General features: G+C 44.3%; 1 protein-coding gene across 1 annotated transcript in view; it reads right to left on the bottom strand.

Moving 5' to 3' along the window:
• The window catches only part of khdrbs2 (KH domain containing, RNA binding, signal transduction associated 2), a gene marked incomplete at both ends in the record, with an annotated part of 38007 nt that overhangs the window by 3451 nt on the left and 10851 nt on the right, over positions 1-23705 (bottom strand). Inside the window, 4 exons of the mRNA XM_084470403.1 lie at positions 5619-5799; positions 7172-7299; positions 11793-11939; positions 16025-16141. Of these exons, the coding sequence (XP_084326529.1) occupies positions 5619-5799; positions 7172-7299; positions 11793-11939; positions 16025-16141 (573 nt within the window). The remainder of the gene's footprint in view (positions 1-5618; positions 5800-7171; positions 7300-11792; positions 11940-16024; positions 16142-23705) is intronic.

Genomic DNA, 23705 nt, shown 5'->3' with positions numbered 1-23705 from the left:
GATAAATTACGCAAATACTTCAAGCTACTTGAAGTATTATTACTATTAACTACTTTAGCAGGCTCTTTCCAGGGAGACCAATGGTGAATACAGATCGGTGAAATAATGGAGAAGCTAGGCGTGTTATATCTCTCTCTACACGTGCTATGGAAACCACTCAACCCAGTATAACTTTTGGCTGGGAGTCAAACCTCCTAGCCACTACGCTCCTACAGTTATAACTAAAGACTTAAAAACATTCAATAAAAAAACAAAAACACTATCTACCTTTACCGAGACAGCGTGTTACTTAGTCGCTCTCTCCGGGCAGCGTTAGCTTGTAAAACTGTGCCTTCTACCAGTGTTCGTCCTGAACCGCCGTAATCAATTAGCCACCAAGCCGCCACCGTCGTAGAGGGCTGGAAGGAATAAATCAGGTGCGGGGACACCAAGGGTGGACGAGGCCTAGCCCAGAGTAATTAGCATCGCACAGACCTACAGGGGCCCTTGTCCATGTGCTCTGTTATCCATCGACATCCTATCGGGCCCCCGACACTGACTGATTTGCAGTTGTGGCCCCGCCGAATGAATCTGGCCTGCTAAGTTGCCTTAGCTGTTGCTAGGTAGAATTGGAGGGAGACCATGGCCCCGTTTACTGTTTGTCCAACCGTTTAAAACGACTTAGGAGTTTTGTTTCGGTCCAGTGACGCTATAGATTTTTTCACCAAAAGCATAAAAAAAAAAAAAAAAAAAACCTTTTTACTTTTTCACCACCTCTGCATTATTTTTCTATGGAATTATTTTCTGAAAACACAGTTGAACAAATTTTCCAACAAAGACAGAAAAAGCTTTGATTTAATGTTTTCAGTTAATGCAAACATATATATATATATATATATATAGAATATGTTATTGTATGTATTTAGAGTTATATGTATATTGATAAAAGATGTTGCGTCAAACTGTCTTGGGTGAAGCTGCTGAAATAATCAGCGGCAATGTATGCGATTAAAGTTCCCTATGTATAAGTAATTGTAGTGTTTAGCCAAACCACTCTCCTTAAGCAATTAACTCAGAAGACTTACATCTGCAGTATAGGGGCAGAGCGCTACTTACTTCTAGCGTATAGGAAAGAAAGAGATGATACATTGAGAAAAGATTTTCTCTGCACCCGACTTTCCTCTTCTCTCCAGGCTCGACGGAGCTCTGTGGTGAATCACATTAAGGCTCTCACTGCATCGCATCTTCTGCAATGTTCTGCTTTCAGCAAGCAGCCACTTTATGCCATTCTGAAGCTAGCGATTTGTAAAATCCTGATCCGCTGTCAGGGAAAGCATATACCGTTTTTCAAGCACCACTGGTTTATACCATGATAAGGTTTGGCTGGGATTTGAATTGTGATATGATAAAATAAGTAGACGGATGTGTATCTGTGCCTTTGTGTCTGTTTCTATCCGGTTACCAACTGCCGCAGCTGACCCCTTTGGATGGCATTTTTATTTTTGAAATAATTGTTCTCAGCAGGGTTTTTCGTGAAATACTTATTTATGGTCTCACATATAAATTATAGTTATATTACACTAAAAGCAGCCCAGTTTAAGTCCTGCAACACACCACACACAGTCAGGCATGCAAGAACACGCACACACGCAAGCACGCACACACACACGCATGCCACACACACATTCAGGCACACACACACACACACACACACACACACACACACACACACACACACACACACACACACACACACACACACACACACAGTGTATTTCTATCGACGGACAGTGCACTCAGATAAAAATGGGATTTTCTAAATATCAAGGTAAGTAATAAAAAAATGCAAAAACAAAAGAGATATTGGTCACGAGTTAGAGCAATATATCGCATGAAATGCACAAGCAAACAGTTCAAATCGAAGGAGCTTTTTACATGCCCTGCTATTTTTTCGCCAACATACAGTTTGATCAAATTAGTTGAAAACAGCTGACGCAACACATTGCAGAGAGCGCAGTGTGTTAATTAAATGTAGATGAAAAAGATTCAGAAGCAATCAAAAACAATCTGTTTAATCCAATTGTCGGTGTGTTAATGTATTAAGGAATCAAGCATGCAATGCTTGCAACACTGTTAAGAAGTAATACATTGGAGTAAGCGAGGTTCAAAGACTCACACATTGTAGCTATGATAGGTATGATAAATAAAGCACAACCTCTCGGGACCATAGGTTGTTATGTTGGCTAGCATTCGCTATCCAGATGGGAGATCCTTACAGTAGCTTAATGAAGCTTAACAAAGATTTATTATGGGTGGGGGAGAATAACATTTCTAAGGCAAAAATATGAAGTCGGTCCCAATGTGAACTTAAGTGCAACATTCCGACACGGACTACAGTGTACCACTGTGTATTACAATATACTACGGGGTAATAATGTGTACTAAAAAACATTCTACAGTTTTCACCAATATGTATGTATCAATGCCTACTAAACCAGACTACAGTGTACCCATGTGTACTCAAACACACCACAGTGTACACTTCAATGTGTAAACTCAAAAACACACCACAGTGAACACATCAATGTGTATACTGAAAAACACACAACACTGTACACACCAATGCGTATACTGAAGGCCACATTACGCTGTACACATCAATAACAGAAAAACACACTACACTGTACACATCAATATGTATACTGAAAGACACTACACTGTACACACCAATATGTATGCAGGATAACACTACAGTGAGCCCTAATGTGTACACTGAAAGCCACCAGGCTGACGTGCCTTCGATTCTCCTGCGCTTGCATGGAAATGTTGTTACTGGAGGAAGAGTCGGCACGAAACCCGCGGAGGCAAAGGCATGAAGCCATTAAAACCAACCAATGCAGAACTCTATAGGAAGGGGGCAGGGCAGGCCCATATAGCCCATCCATCACATGCAAAGACAGTAGCGCATAACGACCCTAACCCTTCGTTCCAATTAAACGCCTCAACAACAACAACAACAACAACAACAACAACAGATATCCCCTTTAGCCCCGTAGCCCAACATTGACATGCAGCGGATGGTATATATGCAACGTTTTCCCACGGAGCGGTTTGCCCCCACACCCGGGATCTCACAAGACGGGGCCGTGAGTCAATACTATCCGTTTCCCCATCCCCCTCTCCTCCACCCCCCTGCCCCCCCCCCCCCCCCACCTAAACCCAACCCCCATCCCCCTCTCCTCCACCCCCCTGGCCCCCCCCCCCCCCCCCACCTAAACCCAACCCCCATCCCCCCCACCTAAACCCCCCCCCCCACGTCCAACATCCCCCCACCCCCCCCCTCTCCCCTGCTTCTGCATAATATCACTTTTTTATGAGGCTGACAACATGACAGACTCCATCAATCGCGAGTGTCTCTCCTGAGTGATGGCGTTATACAATACGACCCAGCACTGCCTAACAGAACCGCAGCCAGGCTAAATCCACTGGGGGGGGGGGGGGGGGTTCCTCCACGCTCTTGATGGGACACTCAGCACTAAATTATGGAGAAATGGAACGACTTCTTGTTCACCCGCCCTGGGTCTATGTGTTAGTCTGAGATGGTAATGCAACGCAACGCGGTACCTTCCTGATGGTTTTTCCAAGGATAGCCGACCGGATATGCGCTTCAGCCCGGGAAAGCACAGCTGACAGATTTGAGATAAAAAATAATTAACATTTTGTGTTTGCTGGGTTGTAGTCGGGGCCGTATGCCACACTACAAACAACGTTTGAGTTGACGATGTGATCCTAAGTACCCCTAATCGTGAAATAACAGAACGAAACAGAGCACTTCCATGTGCACATTATTGACTGGTACAATAACTGTCCCTTTCAATATTACTCCTTTACTCAAACGACTCTGATGTGAACAGCAGGACAGCTGGATGGCAGATCTGATGTTGCCAGGTTACGATGCGTCACTGGCACGTTCAGGTCAAGAGCAGCTAACGTGTTGCATATCCAGCGTTTATTAATATATATATATAATATATAGTGAGCTGTAGGGATAACCAAAGATCTGAGCGCTGGAGCAGAGGATAAACCTAGGTCAGGTGTGCAGAAGCAATATCTATATTGAAGAATGGTTCCGATCATAAATTATAAACGATACGAGTGACATGTGATCATTCTTTCATCTGCCCCCCCCACCCCCACCCCCCGGCTCTCTCTCTCTTTCACTCTCTCTCTCTCTCTACGCCTCGCCCTCTGTCTTCCCTTCACCCTCTCCCTCTCTCTCTTTCACTCTCTCTCTCCCTCTCTCCCTCTACGTCTCCATATATTAGAGGTACGTTTTCCCGCTGAAGTTCCGAATCGATACCGCCCACGATAAGGTACGATAACAAACAGTATCAGTGTCCCAGACTGACAATTAGACAGAGTCCATCAATCTGAGGCGGCTCTGGAGCTGTGAGGCATCACGCGATAGGGAGGCAGAGAACATATTTTCAGCTGCACATTCAGTCACGGTGGCAGGCGATCGTTGTTGTTGTCTTTTCCGAGAGCAGCGTACAATGGCGGGATAGGGTTTGGAACAACAAACAGCTTGTCCATGTCTGAGTCTGTGTCTACGGTCTCATCTGTGTCTGAATCCTTGCTTGGAGCCCTCGACTGTACCATGTGGAAAAACAGGGAAAATAAAAAATTGGGCGCTGAAAATACAAAAAATACAAGCAACGTGAGATCAGGGCGAGAAAAGGAAGAGAAATGTTCAGAGGGAACTTGATGCCATAATCCCCCCCTCCAGCTACTCAGCTGTCACCGTACTTCCCAACCTCCAATTACAAAAAAAAAACGGACCAGCTTCTTTTGACTCCACATAAAATACACAGGCTCTCCATCAGAACTCAATTTGGCCTGGTAATGAGTCTGCGAGCGCATTTCCCCCATGCAGACAGGGCCAATCTCAAATTTCCAGCGCATACGGGAGCGTTGCTTAACAGGGAATCTCAGAGGAAATAGAGCAACAAAAGTGTTGCCTTTTTCCATTCGGATGTAACTTCACCCTACCTATATAACAGTGACCTTGCCGTTGTTTTTTCTCGGTATCTAAGGATGCATATTTTAAACTTGAACCTTGAAGTTCTCTCAGTGCACCTCGCTGGATTCCTTTGTTACTACGAAGCCCGGCTGTTGAAAGCAATGCTGTTTAAATTGGTCATTAGGACACCGTCAAAACTACTATCCCGGTGTGAATGGATGGGGAGGATGCTGGATTTAATTGGTTTAAGTTTTGTCTATGTTTAAAATGATTTGATGTCTTGCCTCGGTTTCAATTGCATCATGTTTTGCAGCTATGTTTCATTCTACAGCTTAAAATAGGCTGTAGCTGATGAGGTTACACTTGGTAATATTCACTCTATTTTGAATGACAAAGAGCCTAGAGTAGGCTAGCTACTATATCACGTAGCACACCTTGTAGCTGTAAATCAGTTCCAGCAAATTCAGTGCACATTTTATTGCGATGGCCCTGAATACATTTCAATACATTAAAATAATTAGCTCTTTGTTTTTTTTTTTGGCATCGGATACGTTGATATAGTGTACATGCTGCATAAACTCCACCAGGATACTGCATGTGAGAAGTCAGCCTCACTTACGTAGTCTTCGTATGATTCATGTGTGATTGGTAACAGTGGGGGCCGGTAACCTGGATTTGCCGGGGCCCCCCTGCCTCGATGGGCTGGTGTGTCCCTGGTGCCGGCGGCGTTGGCTGGGTTGCTCTGAGCCACTAGGGCTCCGCGAGACGCCACCGACCCTCTGCCAACACCGCCGCGGCCCCTGGTGAAAACAGACAGATATACAGGCTGACAATTAACCACGCATACAGGCAGCATAGCCAAGGCAATTATCAATTGTTGGATTTATTTCAGATTAATCATTTTTTCCGCCCGCTGGCAACAAAAAAGCCAGCAGGACTGAATGTACAATTGTTTCTGCACTTTCATGGCTGGTGGTATTGACTAATCTTAAGTATTATTCAGAGTATAATTGTTTTTTTATAGTCCACTGATCGCTCGGGGTGAACTGTCTGGCCGGGGCAGATCATTTCTTATATTAAGTTGTAAATGTGAATTTCACCGCAGGACCAACGTAAAAAAGAACCTGCCCCTGATTTCAAAATCGAACTTCAGGGTTCTCCTGAGAAAGAATAATTTAATTATTTACTTTGGTAAATCCTCAATAGTACTATGATGTCAAGGTATGTTGATGTGGAAATCGTTGCCAACATGCACTACCAGCGTGCACTGTAGTGCACAACTGACAAAATATCACGCAATGGTAATGCTATAGGGGTTGAAAATCAGAATACATCAACCCTATTGTTTGTTACAGAGACTCTGCCATATTGAGAGGACTCAAGATAGTTGTGGTACTTTAGTATCCTAAATCAACCAATACATACTGAAACCTTGGCTATGAAAACGTCGTTTCGCCAAGTCTAGCATGAGAAACGCTTTGGCAGTTTAATACACAACAATATCTCCTCTTAAAAATCACTTCACAATTATCTCTATCTAAATATTGAAACAATGGCCAAAAAAACATTACTACTACTAACATAATAAGTAACATTCCAATGCCCCTATGCTTCCAAAATAGAGGCGGCCATTGCAATACGATGTTGCGACGAACCAGCCCTAGTGTTTGGTAGATTCAACGAATAAAGGTGAATCATCTGTCATCAGCAGCAGACACAGCCAAAGCAGAAACGCTGTCCCTTCAAGCATGCAACAAGATCTAAGATCACCGGCTTTCAATTTGACCAAACTCTTTTTTTCCTATAGATTTTTAACTTTTGGCAAACTCAGAAGAGGTGTTCACGCCTGATTCACACTACATGCGTCCGTCGACGGATCTCATTGACTTTGCACGGGGCGCTCCCGAAATGCATTGTGGGTCCGTCCGTTCCGTCGGCTCCGTGGCCTGCGTCAAGAATTTGAGAAATGTTCAACTTTTTTCGGGCGGCGACGGATCCGCCTGCCAATCAGATCACGTTATGCAAATATACCCAAACAGCCCATACACTGTCCAATGAAATCGCCTTTGTAATAACAACCCCGGGAAAACACATGGATACGTCAAAAAGCCCCCATCTGTCGACGCACGCACGGAGTGTGAATGTAAGGTCGGTCTATTGCGTCTGTTGCACCTTGAGGCTGCGGAGAAGGCGGGACGCAGGGCCCGGGCTGGTACTGTCCTCCCTCTGCTGGTCTCGTCAGAACCGTTCAAGTAGGAGAGCTCTCTCAACTGCTCCTGCCGGATCTCGTCGTTGTAGTCCTGGGGGGGGGGGGAAGCAAACGACACGTGTCACGCTTCAGAGGCACTTCCTCCTCCTTTCACAACAGATGCTCACAAACACAGCGATATGACAGCACATTCAGACTCCCTAATAGCCACACGCACTCGCGCGCACAAACACACACACACACACGCACGCACAGACGCACACACACAGTTATTTTGCACAAACAGATCACATCGGCACACGCAGGCACATTCACACACACACACACGCATACACACATCTGCAGGAACATAAGCAGACATACATATGGTATCGCTGCAGGCTAAATATTCATTGATAAATGGTAAATCAGTTTTGGTTTGAGCGGGACGTTATTCATTTCCCCCACCAAAATCGTTTTCGTTTTACTGTTTGGTTTTCGCAAACAAATCGACAATTGCAGTTGGTGGATGAAGATGTACTTTCTAACACAAGACATCTCTTTCTCCATTGCTCACCGCCAGCTTACCAAAGTGTTCTGCGTTGACTTTGAGACAGGCTTGAGGGAAATAAATTACAAGCAAATGTATAACATCAACTCACATAGGCGTGTGAGTTGATATATCATATATAAAAGCAATCAAGAGAACCAATTTGCATGATCCATTACTTCCAAATTGTCATGTCGTAAAACATCTTCCACTCATCCGTCAGACACACCAACAGTTATGACACTGCAGGAACACAGAGCGGATGAGGCAAGGTTTCAACGTCTCGTCGACGCTTGAACATGTAAACGGTTTCACTGCGGAGCACCAAAGCCATAGCCTCCTAAATGGGTTACCCTGAGGCTGCCAAGATGGTTAATACCATCAAAGCATATTGTGAGCGGAGCCTAGTCCCTGTTATTGCTACTACCAGTTTGAATGTCAACAAGAATATGTATTAAGGCGCAAAGTTAAGCATTTTCCGCAAAGGTCAGCAGATTACCATGAACCATTGATTACAAACATCAGACGTAAGCATTGATCTGAGATCCTGTGGCTGTCTGACAGCATCAACTAAATGCATTTTGACGGATGTTTTATAAGTTGTGTGTCCTTCAACCATCCCAGATGAGCACATGATCAAAGGAGCCAGTCTGTAATAAGGCTTTAGATCACTGTTGAATGCAGCCTCCTCAATTATTTAGAGTAGCGGTTTCAACACAAAGTATAGTCTGCAAACACATTGATAGGCCATACATAGTGAACACACACGAATGACACAATGAATAAAATGTGCAAACTACCAATTGATTATGCCACACACTATTATATAATGTTGTGACTGACTGGGTTTCACATTTAAACTATACCTGGGGATATATTACAGACAACTTTTAAAAGGGATATGCATCATAAAACAGGAGACAGTATATCATCTATCCTGCCGATGTCAGGACCGCAGAGTCACTCACCAGCTTCCGCAAGTGACTCTGGACTCTGCATAGCCTTCCTCCTTACCCCCCCAAGCCCCTTCTTCTCCCTTACTCTCCTAAAAACACCCCACTTATGCACTTATCATATGTTGTACGTCCTAACAATTTAAAACAGTACTAAGGGTTGCGTAGGCTCTTATCCTAGCTATCTCTGTTACGGGGAATGGGTTAACCTAGTGATTGCTAGTGATTGTTATCTGTGAACATCTTTGCTGTACCGACAGCGATATATTGTTGTTGTCTTCTGCCAAATTTGCTTATTCAAAGTCGCTTTGGATAAAAGCCTCTTCAAAATGCCCTAAATGTAATTGTAATCATCTGTAGGGGGCAGGGTGTTGTGTAGTGGCTATAGGGTAACCCCATTTACCCACCTGGGATCAATAAAGCACATCTTGTCTCTAATTTGTCTCCCGGCTGAAAGGTTTTGGGTTCAATCTCCAATTGACATTCCTGCAAGATGCCCCAACCCTACCTGCTCCTCAATGACATGTATCTGTATTCACTGTCAGTCGCTTTGGATGAAGGCGTCTGTCAAAGTAACACTATGATAGTAGTAAACAGTTAATACATCTAGAATCACATGGCCCTTCAGACTCAGAGAATCCCTTTCTTTTATCTCCCCCTATTCGTCACATCTCTGTAGCGTGCTTGTAAAAAAATAAAAAATAAAATAAAAAAAGCGGCACTCCACCATCCAAGTCAGCCAATGGCTGGCTGCGAGGAGCCTTGGGGTGGCGTAGCATCTTGGACACACGTTGTCACCGCAGCAGTCCCACAACGACAAAACGGTTGTGAACATCTGTGGCATTTTAGCAGATTTATTTTCACACGATGTTTTTGTGATGACTGCAGCACACAGTGTTTGTGGGCATTATCTGTGTTGAGGCGAGCATTGGGGGGTTTGTTCTAAAGCCTGCTGTTTTATTTTATACCAAAGTTTTGGAAAAGCGGCCTTTGCCTGTCGATTTAATTAACATTATCTCACTACACAGGGAAATGAATTTGTCACACCCAAAGATGAAACACCTTTGGAAATAAATAATGTTATCGCGTTGTTTTTATTCTCTGTTTTGTATTTTTCTGACACATAAGAGTAGTTGAACACGTGGTCAATATTTCAATGGGAAAAATGATAGAAGTATATTTTAATCTATTCAAAACGTCTGTTAATCAGTCTTCTGGAGTTTAAAGACAGTGGCAGTGTCTTTAAATAGGAACGCTATGAGTTAATTAAAAGCAGCTCAAGCCAGGGAAAACGTTGCTATGTACAGAGGAATGAATAGATGTGTGTGTACATAGAAAGTGTAGCCTACAGTGGAGGTCAGACTGTATTGTAGCAGATAGTAAGACTCCTCTTTCCACCCTCCATGAAGTCAGGTCACTCCAGGTTTTCATGGAGGATGGACAAGGGAGTCTAACTAACTTCTCCAATTCAGTCCCTTGCGCTTGAATTCATGGAGATAGTAAGGCCCTGTCACAATTCTCGCCCTTCCCCTAGATTTGAGCCCTAACCCTAGATTTTGCACGTTTCCGCGAAGGGGTAGGGTGTCCCAATACTTAAGGGAGCAAGGGGGAGTGCTGTTTTACCCTTAAAATCAACCCTTGAACGCTAGGCAGCTTGATAGCTGACTTGCAGCTTATGGCACTCAAAGCAAGTGTTCTTATTAAGGGGAGAGAAATGGGACTGGGCCTAAGACTCCTTTTTCAATCTTCAGTTTTATAGCAGATAGTAAGACTTTTTCTCTTTTTTGGTTACTCTTGAGCTGGAGCTAAATAGATACGGCTGGGCTGTAATTAAGCTGAAAGCTGGGTTGAAATCAAACAATTTGCTTTTATGTGATGATGATTACAACATGAAAAGTTAAAGTTGCAATGTGTAGGACTGAGCAATACTTAAAAACAGTGTTTTGTCCACTCTAACTGGCTGTGCAACTGTGCAACGCGAACTAGCGTAGCTCGGCTGGCTGGCTGGCGTGAGCAGGAGGGGTTCTGGGAGTTTTGATCTGACGATTATTGTAAACAAAGAGAGAGGTACGGGCTGGCCATATGTTTTTATTTGTAGAATATATCAGTTATAGGATATGTTTAATCAATACTTTTTACTAAAATAACTATCATTCAGCAATGACTACAGATCTCCTGGTTATTTTAAGGTAGGAGCAAATTTAAATTTAACACATTGTGACTTTAAACATTCTTCTTTTGAAAGGGGAAAGAAAGGATATTTGACTCCCAGCCGAAAGGTTCCAGGTCGAACCTCAGTGTCCACATCGTTGATCAGTGAAGCCCAACCCTTACCTTCTCTGCATATATCTTAAAGAGATATTGCTGTAGGTCGTTTATGACTTGCAAGGGTAAATCCTATTTTGATCTTCCTGCATCTGAAGTATTGCTTCCATGGCCCAATTAGCAAAAGAGATGAAAAAAAATTTAAGATGTAGAAAAGTTTTCTGAACTTCATAATTGTGTTGAGGCAGAACGCCTTTCTGAAGGCATGTCTCCCTTGTAAGGCTTAATTAATATTTACTGCTCAGGCACAGTTGAGTAAAAAATATGCATATTATGCTGTGTTATAGCTTTCTTCAGGCCATAAATTGGAGGAATCCCACTAGTGGCTTCATGCTGCACATTTAATTGTAGAATAAATTATAATTGTTTTGCCAGCGAGACCATTTGAAGCAGTACCAAGTCGATGATTATGTTTGCGATACTGGAAATACGCAGATACTGCAAATAAAGACGTATTTGAACATAGGGCTTGTAAATTAGAATCAATCATGGGATATTTTGATGAGGATACACCATATTGAGAGGACACAAGAGTTATAGTTCTATAAAATACTAAATCAGGGAAAATATACCGTCAGCTATGCTTTATTAAGACTCATGTCTCGCATGAGAAACAATGTCTCCCCCCATAATGACAACTCATTTCACAATTAATGACTCAACAATGAGCAAAAAAACAATGGGAGTGAAAGACGTGATTTAAATAAAACCAAACTGGAACTGGAAAAGAGTTAATGGCTCTTTCTGGCACGAGAAAACACAGCGAATCAAACTTACTGGCACCAGAAACTTCTTGATCTCGTCCAAGGCGCTGCTCATGCGAGAATAGGCTTCCCCGGGCGGGGCGAAGACCTCGATGAGGACATGGAGGTCGTTACTCAAATGGCCGTATTTAGCCTCGCCGCTTTTCCTCAGCTCCTCCTCCTGTTGAAAGAGAAAGAGATGAGAAAGAACAAAACACTTTGGGGATTACGTCTTGCATGTGAGATCTACAGTAAACGTTTCCGATCCAATTAAAATTGAATAGCCTTTTTCTATTGAAGACCTTTTACGTGGCCTAATGCAAACAGCCCTTGGTACACTTCGTAGATATCCACCACCAGAAGAAAAAAAAAAAGAGTAGCTGCCACATAATGGTTATTCTCTGGTTTATTTTCGCAAAATTAAAATGTTATCTTATCTTTTGATAGAGTCGGCGCAAGACAATCAAAGTATGCGCCTGAACACTGTCTGGAAGCCTTCGTTAACTCTCCCACACTGGGTTACTTTTCCATTATCGTCTGGTGTTCCTTCAAGCATTCAGGAGCCTATGATGTCGAAGCGGCTCCGTTGTGATGGCTGGGAGGATAAATCTGACAGTTGTCTGTATAGTTACATTTCTTACAAGCTGCGTTCAGAGGCAATACACTCAGAGAGAGCCACGTTGGGCGCTCATGAAAAGGTGAACTCAAACATGACAAGCAAAGCATTTTTTAAAGTGGTGTGTTTTTTCGAACTCACCGTAGATGCAGTAAGCTATCGTTAGTGTGACTGCTCATTTATAAGACTGACAATGATAGCGGCGCACAATCCAAGTGAGTCACCCTAATGAGTCCATTAGTTAGAAATACCAGAGAACTAATTAACACGAGGGGGACAGCACAGCCTCAGATATTTAAAAGTTTTGCTCTAATGCAGTTGCTGAATTCCATAAAATGGATTGTCTATGGGCTGAAAAACCTTGTAAAAATCAATTTGCCCTACAGAAAGTATAGTATCTTTAAATGTAAGTGCATTTTGATTGATTTTAAAGAATTGATGAAGCACCGTGGAGTGCGGTGACGGCTCGCTTCCAGAGGATGGAAGCACCAAAGTACAAACAACTTTGAATTTCTGACAAATCCCACCGTGAAATAACACTGGCCATTATAACGGGTGGGAGATCAGCACTTCAAACCATGGCAGTGAGTGAGCTTCCTGCCAGGACAGCATTGTAGGAACACAGAGAGATTCATGCTGGGATTGTGTGGCCGCAGCTCTATAGACGAGTGTCAGCCCTTCTGGCTAAAGTGGGAGGCACACAGGTAGGAGACACAAGATTGCTTTTTTGGGTCTTTTTTATTGAAAAGATAAATGGTTGGCACTCTCACATTTAGAGCAGTGTTGTTTGAATATTTTTACTGGGTGCTGTCAAAATAGAACCCCACCAGAGATGTGTGTGTGTCTTTGTTGACTACAATAGTCCTTTTTCTTTGGGGTGGGGGGGGGGGGGGGGGTCGGTTTGACGCAGGCCTTGCACACATCGGCCCAGATGTGTGAGTGTCTGTCAGGCTGGTGGAGGGCGGTACGTTACGTTGCGCCCCATTCTCTGAACGTTGCTGAGGCTGCACGGCCCGCATCAGCATCTGGGCTGGGCTCCCTCGACAATATGGGAGCCCGTGATTAGCGGAGCCTCGGAAGCGGGCCAGCGCCTCACCACTACCGAGGATGACCAGCATCCTCTGGAGGGAGCACGGGCCAGGGGCAATGTGTGTGTTGAGGGACGTGACCCCAGCTAACAAGGCCTGTTGTGGAAATGATCAAATAAAAAGAACAGACTTGGCCTTTGTTTGTAGTGCACTACAGCAGGAGAAACACGCCCACAAAGCAGTTCAGAACTCTCTCTCTCTCTCTCTCTCTCTCTCTCTCTCTCTCTCTCTCTCTCTCTCTCTCTCTCTCTCTCTCTCTCTCTCTCTCTCTCTCTCGCTCTCTCTCTCTCTCTCTCCCAAAGATTCTGAGCTGTGCACACAGAGACTTTGATGGGTCTTAAGCAATACGTTTTAAAGGATTAATTAATAAAGGACTACATTAATATTATAACACGTAACGTGAAGATGTCCATTACCGGCCACAGACACACGGAAGATTAACCTGCTTTGTCAGGCTGTCTTCACACCAGCAGCTACGTCTGCTGCTGCTTGTATCAATACTAATTGTGTTTGAACACTGGGAAATCTAAGCTATCTGGGTTTGTGGATGAGAACCCCTCTCTGTTGATAATCTGTGGGCAACCCGATAATAAAGAAGCCACTGCTTTCAGTGGACGGTCTACTGCATCAGGCTCTCCTGGACAATGAGGACCCTGGAGTCATAGAGAACATCAGTCCACAGACATTACCGGTTGCCCTTTGTTCCACTCCACCTCATCCTGCAGCATGTGCTCCAGATCCTTTGAGCCAATGATCAAAGCCCGTTCTCATGCAGACCCTCCTTAAGCCTTTAAAACATTGAGGAAATGAGTTCGGCGGGCTCACCCGTCCCGTCCTCACCACGAGACAGCGGTCGACGTCTTGCCACGCGTCCGTCTGGCCCGCCTCGACCAATAGCGGCGCACCACTCATCCAGCCTGACTCGGATCTCCTCCGGTCAATAACGGAATGAGAGGCGGACAAAGAGGCCCGGAAATGGATACGCGCCGCGGCCGGTGTTGACACGAAGGCCGTCACTCTGATCGTTCTGGCCGCATCCGGCCAACCCGCCGTGCAAGCGGATCTCGCACCTGTCTCCGCCGGCTCCTCCAGGTCGATGCTCTTTGGCAGAGAGAGTGGCGTCTGCCTCTGGCCGCCTCCCGGCCAGAGAGTCTCGAACCGCATGTTTAGTCTTTAGGCGTTGTGTGAGGTGTGAGTGTGATTAGCCGTTACCAGCCGTTTAGAAAATCTCTTAGTCTCTTATGACATCACAGGTGGGCGTGTCCACCTAGATGTGCACCGGATAGATCAGTCCAACCAGCCTACCCCCTGTTGGACTGTAGCAAACTGTCGCTCATCTATCCGTCACACATCTAGGTGGACACGCCCACCTGTGATGTCATCAGAGACAGATTTTCTTGTAAAGGGGCTAATCACACCACACCAGGTGGCATGCCATGGGACCTTTGAACAACGGATGCGTCACACGGCCTGCAGGACAACGCTGCTGCGCACCGGGGCGGATGAAGGAGACGTGTGCTGTAAGGCGTCATCTCGTTGATTTGACACCCTTATTCCGACGCAGCGACAAGCTCCTTGTGTCCTTTCAGATTGAATGACGGCTTCTTTTGTTTGACAGATTCAATGTTTTTCCACTTGTTCCAACGCACACATAGCACGGCGTCTGTATCTCTCTCACATTAGCACAGCTTTCTAATTTGGGTTAAGATCATGAGATTGCATTTTGCCCGAAACTCCTCTTCACTCTTTAACTAGCTCCATTGTTGTGCCCTCAGGTGTGGATAAAAACATTGTTATGCTAATGGATTCACAGTGTATTGCGCGGATAAGAATACGTTGGGGAGTATACATTGAATTATAATAGCTGAGGATAAAACATATAATTGAAAATATTCTCAATAATGTATTCCCTTGATGAAAAGCATCACATGCCATCCTCTTCTCTCTTCATAAAACCACCGAAAGTTCTCTTCCAACGTTTTCTTTACGCAAACATTTCAAATGACTTATCTTTTAATATTTGGAGGGTCTTCAGGTTGACCCCTGTGTGTTGACCCAATTTAAAAGACAGTTGGAACAGAGATAGCCTGTGGTCACGCTTGTTCCCACGGTAACTAAAGCGCTTATAGGGCCGGCGGTGATTGTGTGAGGATACAGCGCTACGGTGGCTCGCAGGGGACACCTGGGTAAATAGCCCTGGCTGTGTACTTAATCCCTTTACTCTTTATCACAATTGGCCATATTTTAAAATATATACAGCAGCAATTTTAATGCTAGGGTGTTCTGAAATGTATGTCGGATGATAGGACTCGTATGATATGAAAACCAAGACACTCGCATCCATGAAATCAATGACAAATACTAATCGTGTGATCAACTTGACTGACAGTGTCTAATATCATTTGTCTAAATAAATAATAATTGCAATGACAAAAATTTCTAAAAGCAAACAGCTCGACAACCCATCCATGTTTGTTTCTGTCACGGTCACAGTCAAACACCAGCGGGGAAAACCCGACGAACACACCCAGACCAGACCAGATGACGTGTCCTCCTTCATACCTTGCCTTTATCCCTCATTGAACCTTTGCCCAGAATGGACATCTTCGCTCCCGTCTCCTCTTGTAACCGCTTCATTGAATTTCCGCGGGGACCCAGCAGCTTTCCGACGAAATTAAACTGCAACACAGAAACACACACACACACACACACACACACACACACACACACACACACAGAGCCAGGGCTGTCAATAGCAATAGTTCTCTAATGGGTGGATAATGAACTGCACAGGGAAGATACAGTAAACCCCCCCTCACCTCATTATGTTTACGTGTACTTGTTTGTACACGATCGACATTTCCACTCTTATTGACAGGATAAATAAATTGTTTTTATTCATAATATTTATTCATTTATTATTCTTACTCAAGTCCTGCTTTTCCTGTACCACATGCGATAAATAACGAACATACTTTACAAAGAAAAAAACATCCCCTCAGCATCAGGGCTTAGCATACCAATTATAACATGGCCATTTTTCAATACTTTTCTCCCTCCATATTCATTTTTAATACATTGAGATCCAACCCCCCGTGAACTACACCCAGTCATACATCACCATTATACCGAGCTAAGCCCGACAGGGGGTGGGAAGGAAAGGTCAGAGGTACAGTATGACGCATGCCCTTGGATGCTATTGACAAGGCGGGTAATCCACGCTTTACATGCATGGACACAAGACAACACAGGGTGTTATGGAGGAGGTCACGGCTGAGATAAACTATGAAATAATGAGTTTCTCCCTAATGGGAGAATGATATAATGCCACTCCGATGACAAAGGATTAGGAGGGTTATGGATGGAGGGGCAGGGATACTGTGGTTCCTGTTGTTAAGGAAAGAGAGGAAGCATTCATCCAGACATGCACCCAAACATCGAGTGTTTCACAGTAGGAGCTGAAACTTGACACAATAAACAACATGGATATGTTTTCGACAGGGCTGGTGAAACGAAAATGAACCCAGACCATCTAAGTTGTTTTGGATAAAAGCGCATGCTAAATGACTCTGCTGAATTCAAGGTTAATTTGTGAAAAGATAACACGATTTTGACCACCCCCCCCCCCACCCCCCACCCCCTGACTGCGTGTAAAAGGGAGCTCTTCCACTCTGGATACATATTCTTTTGATCAATGTGATTATCGTCTTAACCTTTAGAGGTGTGTTAAGTGATTTCCCCGGTAATGGACCACCCCTGCAGGTGAGCATTTGGTCCATTTCCCTATTACACCCCTCGTCTGTCTGGCCCGAACGCAACATTAACCTTTCAACCGTTCAGCCTCCTACCAATGTAGCGCCCTGCTCCTACGCCAGCTGTGCAGGGTCTGCAACTTGCCTTTTACATTCAAATGATGATGATGGGAAGGGTTGAGACTAAAAAAGTGCAACCCCCCCCCCGCCGCCCCGCCCCACCGGTAAAAAAAAAACAAGCTAAACATCCCCAAAACTCCCAGTGTCCTTGCCTCTCCACTCAGGCGTGTAAACAAGCCATTATAGACCTTGCTGTTGTCTTTCTTCCCAGGGTTTCTTTTGAACGGGGGGAATCTCTCTCTGCAGCTGGCGAGGAGTCTGAGAGCAGATGGTCCTCCTTGTGGTGGTTGCGGAGAGAAAACTCTCACCAGGCGGTAATAGACGAAGAAGAAGGAGAAGGAGAAGACGAAGTGGCCTGTTTTCGTTACGCTAATGAATGTTAGCGGTTGCTCTGGGGAGAGTAATTTAGCCTTTGTAAAGGGAGACCATAGTTCAGGTCTTGGAGTAGGTTTTGAAGCAACGTCACCTGCAGTCTATATACACGCTGATATCAACGGTGCAGATAGGAGACGAATGGTTTCGTTAATGTGCCACTGTCAACGCTCAGAGAGGATTTTGCGCAATAATGCCACTTCATAAGACAATCAAGCTCAATGGCCGCCACAGAGAATGGACTACTTTGAGCTTTGCAAAAAGTGCAAGCGAGTGGAGACTCTTTGAAGCATTGCTGATTGAAATAGGGATGAGACTGACATTGAGATAACAGTCATGAGCACATTTCTCTCTCTTTTTATCATTAGTGTAGAAGCTTCTACACGTTTATCTTGTAAGCCAGAAATTGTTCTTTTCCAAATTTTTTCTGAAATGACTGAATTAATTAAAATTACTTCAATTAACCACGCCCCCTTCGACTTAATCCCCTCCCCTCCGAATGTCTGTGTGTGTCGTGTCCCTTCAGATGCGAACAGAATGAACGAGGATCTAATCTTTGAGATGGAGTTGGCTGTTGACTCTTGTCAGCCTGGTCACGTTCTGAGAATACCTGTTTAAAATGTATGTGTGACTGATTTGTCTGTCGGGTTTATTTCCGTTAGGGACTGCCTCACGCTGTGCAATAATGTAGGATTGATCGGAACAAGAAAGCAAAGTCATCCAGACATTTGTAATACTAATGACATTTTGTTCAATTAAAGTGAGTGCTTACAAACTAATACCCTTTAATCAAGTTGGTTCCCTTGATGAGATTGCTGCGACCCAAGGACAGGATCAGGAAGTGACCTCAAGAAAAATAGAGATTTTGCTTCCTCCAAATCCCCAAAACCCCCAAACAGAGAAGAGTCTTCTGCGGCTGTGTCAGGGATCAAGCCAAGTAAAGATTGCATTGGGGGATTTCTGATCTAATTACAGCCATTAGTGCACTGCAGCATTAAAACTCATCCCAGGGTAAAATTGTGTTAATGTTGAGCTGAGTGTTCAGAGCCCCAGGTAATCGAATGAACTATGATATAATGGCTTAATGTCATGTTTAGGAAAATAATCACCTGTACGATAAGCCGGTGTGTTAATATACGTTCAACTTACTCTGAGATACAAAGATACTGGGTGGTGAAACTGATACTGCTTGTATCTCTTATGAGGGATACGAGCATACCAAACAAGTAACCCTTCTGGAACAATGAGAATCAGCCACGACGAGGTTCACATGTCACGCCTCTTTACCCGAAAAACTGTGACCCTCAAAGCACAGGGTTCCGGCAGTTAATTACAGATCCAGATTGATGGCACCGCATCCTCGCTAGTAGGTCACATGCAAAACAGGCTCATGTCCCTTTGAAAGAACACGCCACGTGTGAAACGCATCAACAGCCGCCGCATAAAACAAACACTAATACTTGATCTAATCTTTAGCGGAGCAGAACAGTCAACACTGCGGCTGACGTCGCTGCAAAGAGAGAACCTGTCACCATCAGAGAAAAGACAACGTCTCTCCCACTTACCCACAGAGGAACGAGTGGCACGGAAAGTAATAAAGAAAGGGTCCCGCGAGCAGGCCTGCGACAACATCGTACGGCAGGGTTCTGTCTGAGGCCCGGCTGCTGGGCTGTGATCTCAGAGGCACTTTGATTCACTTCCAGTCACTCCGTGTGGTGATGGTTTAAGCGCGGCCCTTTGTGTTTGTCTCGTCGTGCTGCTTGACGCCAGGAACACAGGGATCTGGGATTCAGAGTCGAATGATGGGTTTCGGTTGTTACCTCATTTGGATGATCAATCTGCCGCGAAGACACAGTGGTGGCGGGTGGCCCCCGATTTAAACGCTGCAATTGAATAATAAGCTTGATTGCTACGAGTGATGTTCTACCACAGGCTTTGGGATAATTATAACATCAGAGACGCAGAATGAACTGCGTTATTTGTGTGTAATGGGTTTCTAGCCCATCAGGTAGTTGGGTGGATCAATAAAAGAACCCAAGATCCATTTTGCGCAAAAAAAAAACATAATATAAAACATTATAATTATGAATATATGGTGTATACATATACCATCACCATACCATAACACATTAAAACATCCTCTTCCCTTGGAATGAGGAACATCAGGACGATAATAAATCCCCACTCATACTTTTACAGCTCATCTTCCCTGCGTTCCGTGCTGTGCTCTGTAGACGAGTATATTGTTTAACAAAATAAAATATTAAAACTTCCAGACAAATCAATCAATACACACCATCAGCTAGACGGCATACCCTAGTGTCAACTAGTTAGGAAAGTCCATTCCAAACATTCCATCCTGCAGTTGTATTTCTTTCCCCTTTTTCAAATCACCTGCTGTTAGCTAAAGTCGCTAGCCAGCGTTTAAATCTTTGACATTCGATATATCGTTGACAAAGTCGACAAAGTAGTTTCTTTTGTAGTCCCGAATCGGTTGAAATCTCTTTCAAGGATTGCAGATGGTCCCATAAATCATTGCCACTGGTCGTTTTTCACCCACGGTTGATAACATTTAATCTGTACTCTGCTCTGTCACTTAAACTGCGTTCCATCAGACAAAGCCACCACCTTAACCAAGGGGCTCCAAGGGGAATCAACAGGGCCGGCGATGCTATCGCAAAGGATTTCGCCTTTCATGTTCATATTCTGCATAGGGGGCTGCTATTGTATTCAGAGCTTATCAGAGGCAAAACACCTTTCCCTTCCTGTGATGGACCTGTTTTCTTTGGGGACACTGGAGCGCTTTCTGTCTGGGATAATGGGTTTATTCTGTGGTTGGAGCGCTGCAGCACTGTGTAAAGGTCACAAAACGACTCAAGACAGATACTAGGGAAGAAGCCATGGGTTGGGCTCGATCATGTTTACACATTCATTTGGTGGTGAGTTTTACAGGCTAGACACGGTGTTGCAAACGGTTTGTTTACCGCTCACTCTGGAAAAAGGTGTCATTGTTCACAATGAATGTGTTTTATAAACATATTGCTTAACCCAATGAGAAGTGCGCTCTGTGTCTGGGCTTCGATTAATCTTACAGACGGGTGACAGGATGACACCCAAGGGAATGCTGCACCAGCTTTCATTTCAAGATCAAGCTAGGAATATGTGTATATGTATGTAGGCATGTGTGTGTGTGTGTGTGTGTGTGTGCGCGTGTGCGCGTGTGCATGTGTGTGTGTGCGTGCGTGTGTGTGTGTGTGTGTGTGTGCGCGCAAGTGTGATTGTATGCATGTGTGTATATGAGTGTGATTTTTAATTAGGCTTTGAATCTTGCAGGCCAGCTGACATAATCAACATGATGTAATCAAATAATCTCGACACAACAAAAGCCATGCAGCAGCACAGCGAGAAAGATCAAATTGGATTTTGAATGATGGTTGCCTGACAGCTCGCAATGGCAACTGCCTCACAAAGAATGGCAAATGGACTAGAATCAAAAGGGATGACGTGAGGAACGGCCAGCATGGGGCTGTTCCATCTAACGTGTTTATCACAGTGTGCACTCTTAATTTGAAAAGCCAACAATTCCTGATTTAAAGTCAAGGACATTTTTGAGTTATTTTTGTTCCACTGCTTCTGGTTTGATTGTCCGTATGTGAAAGTAGAGGGAATAGAACATTCTGCACCAAAAAAGCAATTGCCCTATCCTCATGAGACCATCCATATATGCAATTAATACAAGTATAGCTTTGGTTGGGGTGCAATTAATTTCCAAAAGCCTAACGTTAAAAAAATCACTTTTTTTTTTACTATGCAGGCTTTGGCGCTCCTTGCTTTGTCATCGACCATAACACCCCGGTCCCCAGCAATGATTAATTCACTTTCAACAGCAATGGAGGCCAGACCAATCTGAACCGAATGTGAACCGAATGGGGATCAGGATGGCAGAGGAGGCTACTGTGGCTTCCCTCGGTTACGTTACATCTTGGCTCTGCCTTCAAAGCCCATCCATCGCACAGTATAAAAACACTAGCAGAGCCACTGTGACAGGGCCCTGGCATAAGACCCCCAGGGCCATAACGGCCCCCAGGGAACAATAAAAAAGTAACTGTATTATCCATCCGACCATCTATACAAGAAGAAGGCAGCAGAGATATAGGGTGGAAAATACAGACCTAACAAGAACAGCCGCACATATATTTAATATAGGGTCATACTTAAAGTGCAGACTGTTTAGAATGTTGAATAATTTGCTTTACCGTTTAGTTTTTCTACATAGTGTTTACACTATGTAGTCATTTAACAGACACTTCCATCCAGTGACTTACAGTGAATTCAAATGAACGCAATTAAAGGAGAACTTTCAGGATTTTCAACCCCATTATTGTTTTCCTAAGGGTCACCCCATGTTGAGGGAAGCTAAAAACCCCACGAAAATTGATTCAACCAAGCCTGAGATCTGCACTGGCTGCCGGTGCTACGGAATAGCTATAACACTAACCTATGGGGTTAGTGTTCAAGTTCTTTATCCGCTTTTGGGGCTTCTAAACACATTCAGAAAACCATTCCAAGACATGTAACACAAGTTGGTTCCTTACGAGACACCACCATGCTTGTTTAACTCAAATAGTCTGGCGAAACAGTATCAACTTTGCGTTATTGCATTTTAGCTTCCCTCAACATGAAGGGAAGACAAAACAATAATGGGGTTAAAAATCGCCAGAGTTCTCCTTTAAGAAACCGCTAGGGTAGTTATCTTGCTAACTAGGAAGCCTACAAATAGGCTGTGGAAATTGGGGATCAACTCGGGAATGTTATGGCTGAACAGACTACTGGAAGATCCTTGCATCAAGATCCTTGATGCTTGTTTTGCCGCAGAGATGCAGACCAAGGCCAGAGACAATAAATAAAATCAATGAAAATATATTTTAAATATATATATGATGCATACGTTCTATGCATACATTACACTCTCCACTTCTGACTGAAAACAACCTCTGTTCTCTTTCCTACGCTCTGTCCCCCAAGCCCCAGCTCTCTTTCCACTGATGTTTCCCTCTCGTGGATCAAAAGGCTTTTCTCTCCAACGCAATGCACAATTAACGGGGAGCTGCCCCCAGCGCGGCCCGCTGGCGCATCGTGGTCTACATCGGCCCCTCAATAGGGGCCCGGGCTGCTGACTCAGCAACTAGGTCATTGTAATTGTCGGACAACTTCTTTCATTCCCCTTTGGATGGGACTGGGCTACTTTATCTCTTCCTTTTTTCTATTTCGCCTGGCTGGCACTATATTGTATGTAGCTCATTATGCAGAGCCGGGAAGACAACACTTTTTAACGGGCGCTTTTCTGTCCTCTTTTCTACAGTATGTATATTTCTGTCTGTTTCTGAGCCCACTGTCTGCATTGATTTATGCCTCCACTGTTGTTTCTACTCCTGCTGGAAGCGTTATTCGTTTCCTGCGATAGAGATTGTACAGTATACGCGTATCCCTTATATACTCACAGTGTGTAGCTACATAAATATATATATGTATTAACTACCCTAGTGATGCACTGAAGTGCCGTCATTAATAATGGTTATGAACAGATGTTGTGTGATCAAATATACATTACTTCACGGCTAAGGCTGCATGGAATAGTTGAACGGAAGCACAGGCTGCGTCTCTGTTGTATCTGCAGCTCTTTCACTTCGCGTCCTCATGCACTGTGATGCTGCTAGTCCATCGTTTTTTAATTATGCGTCTGTGGTCGGAAATTACGCAAAAGGCATTAGTGTACCCTTCAGTGTAAGGGCCTATTGATCTTTGGCTGGGCCGCTGGTTCAGCAGACAGACAGCTGCCACACGGCAACCCTCGACTCACTAATGTATCAGAATATTTTACGCTACCGTGAGTGTTTCCATAGAAACAGTTGACATTTTGGTGTGGGGTGCCAGTCGGTGTGACGGGCTGGCTGGGTTCTGCTGGGGAGCTCTCTATGCAGATGTAGATTAGAACCTGG

The sequence above is a fragment of the Micromesistius poutassou genome (genome assembly GCF_964030765.1).
Source record: "Micromesistius poutassou genome assembly, chromosome: 7".
NCBI classification, from domain to species: domain Eukaryota; kingdom Metazoa; phylum Chordata; class Actinopteri; order Gadiformes; family Gadidae; genus Micromesistius; species Micromesistius poutassou.
The sequence above is the reverse complement of the archived record's forward strand: the minus strand, read 5'-3'. Positions and strand labels throughout refer to the sequence as shown.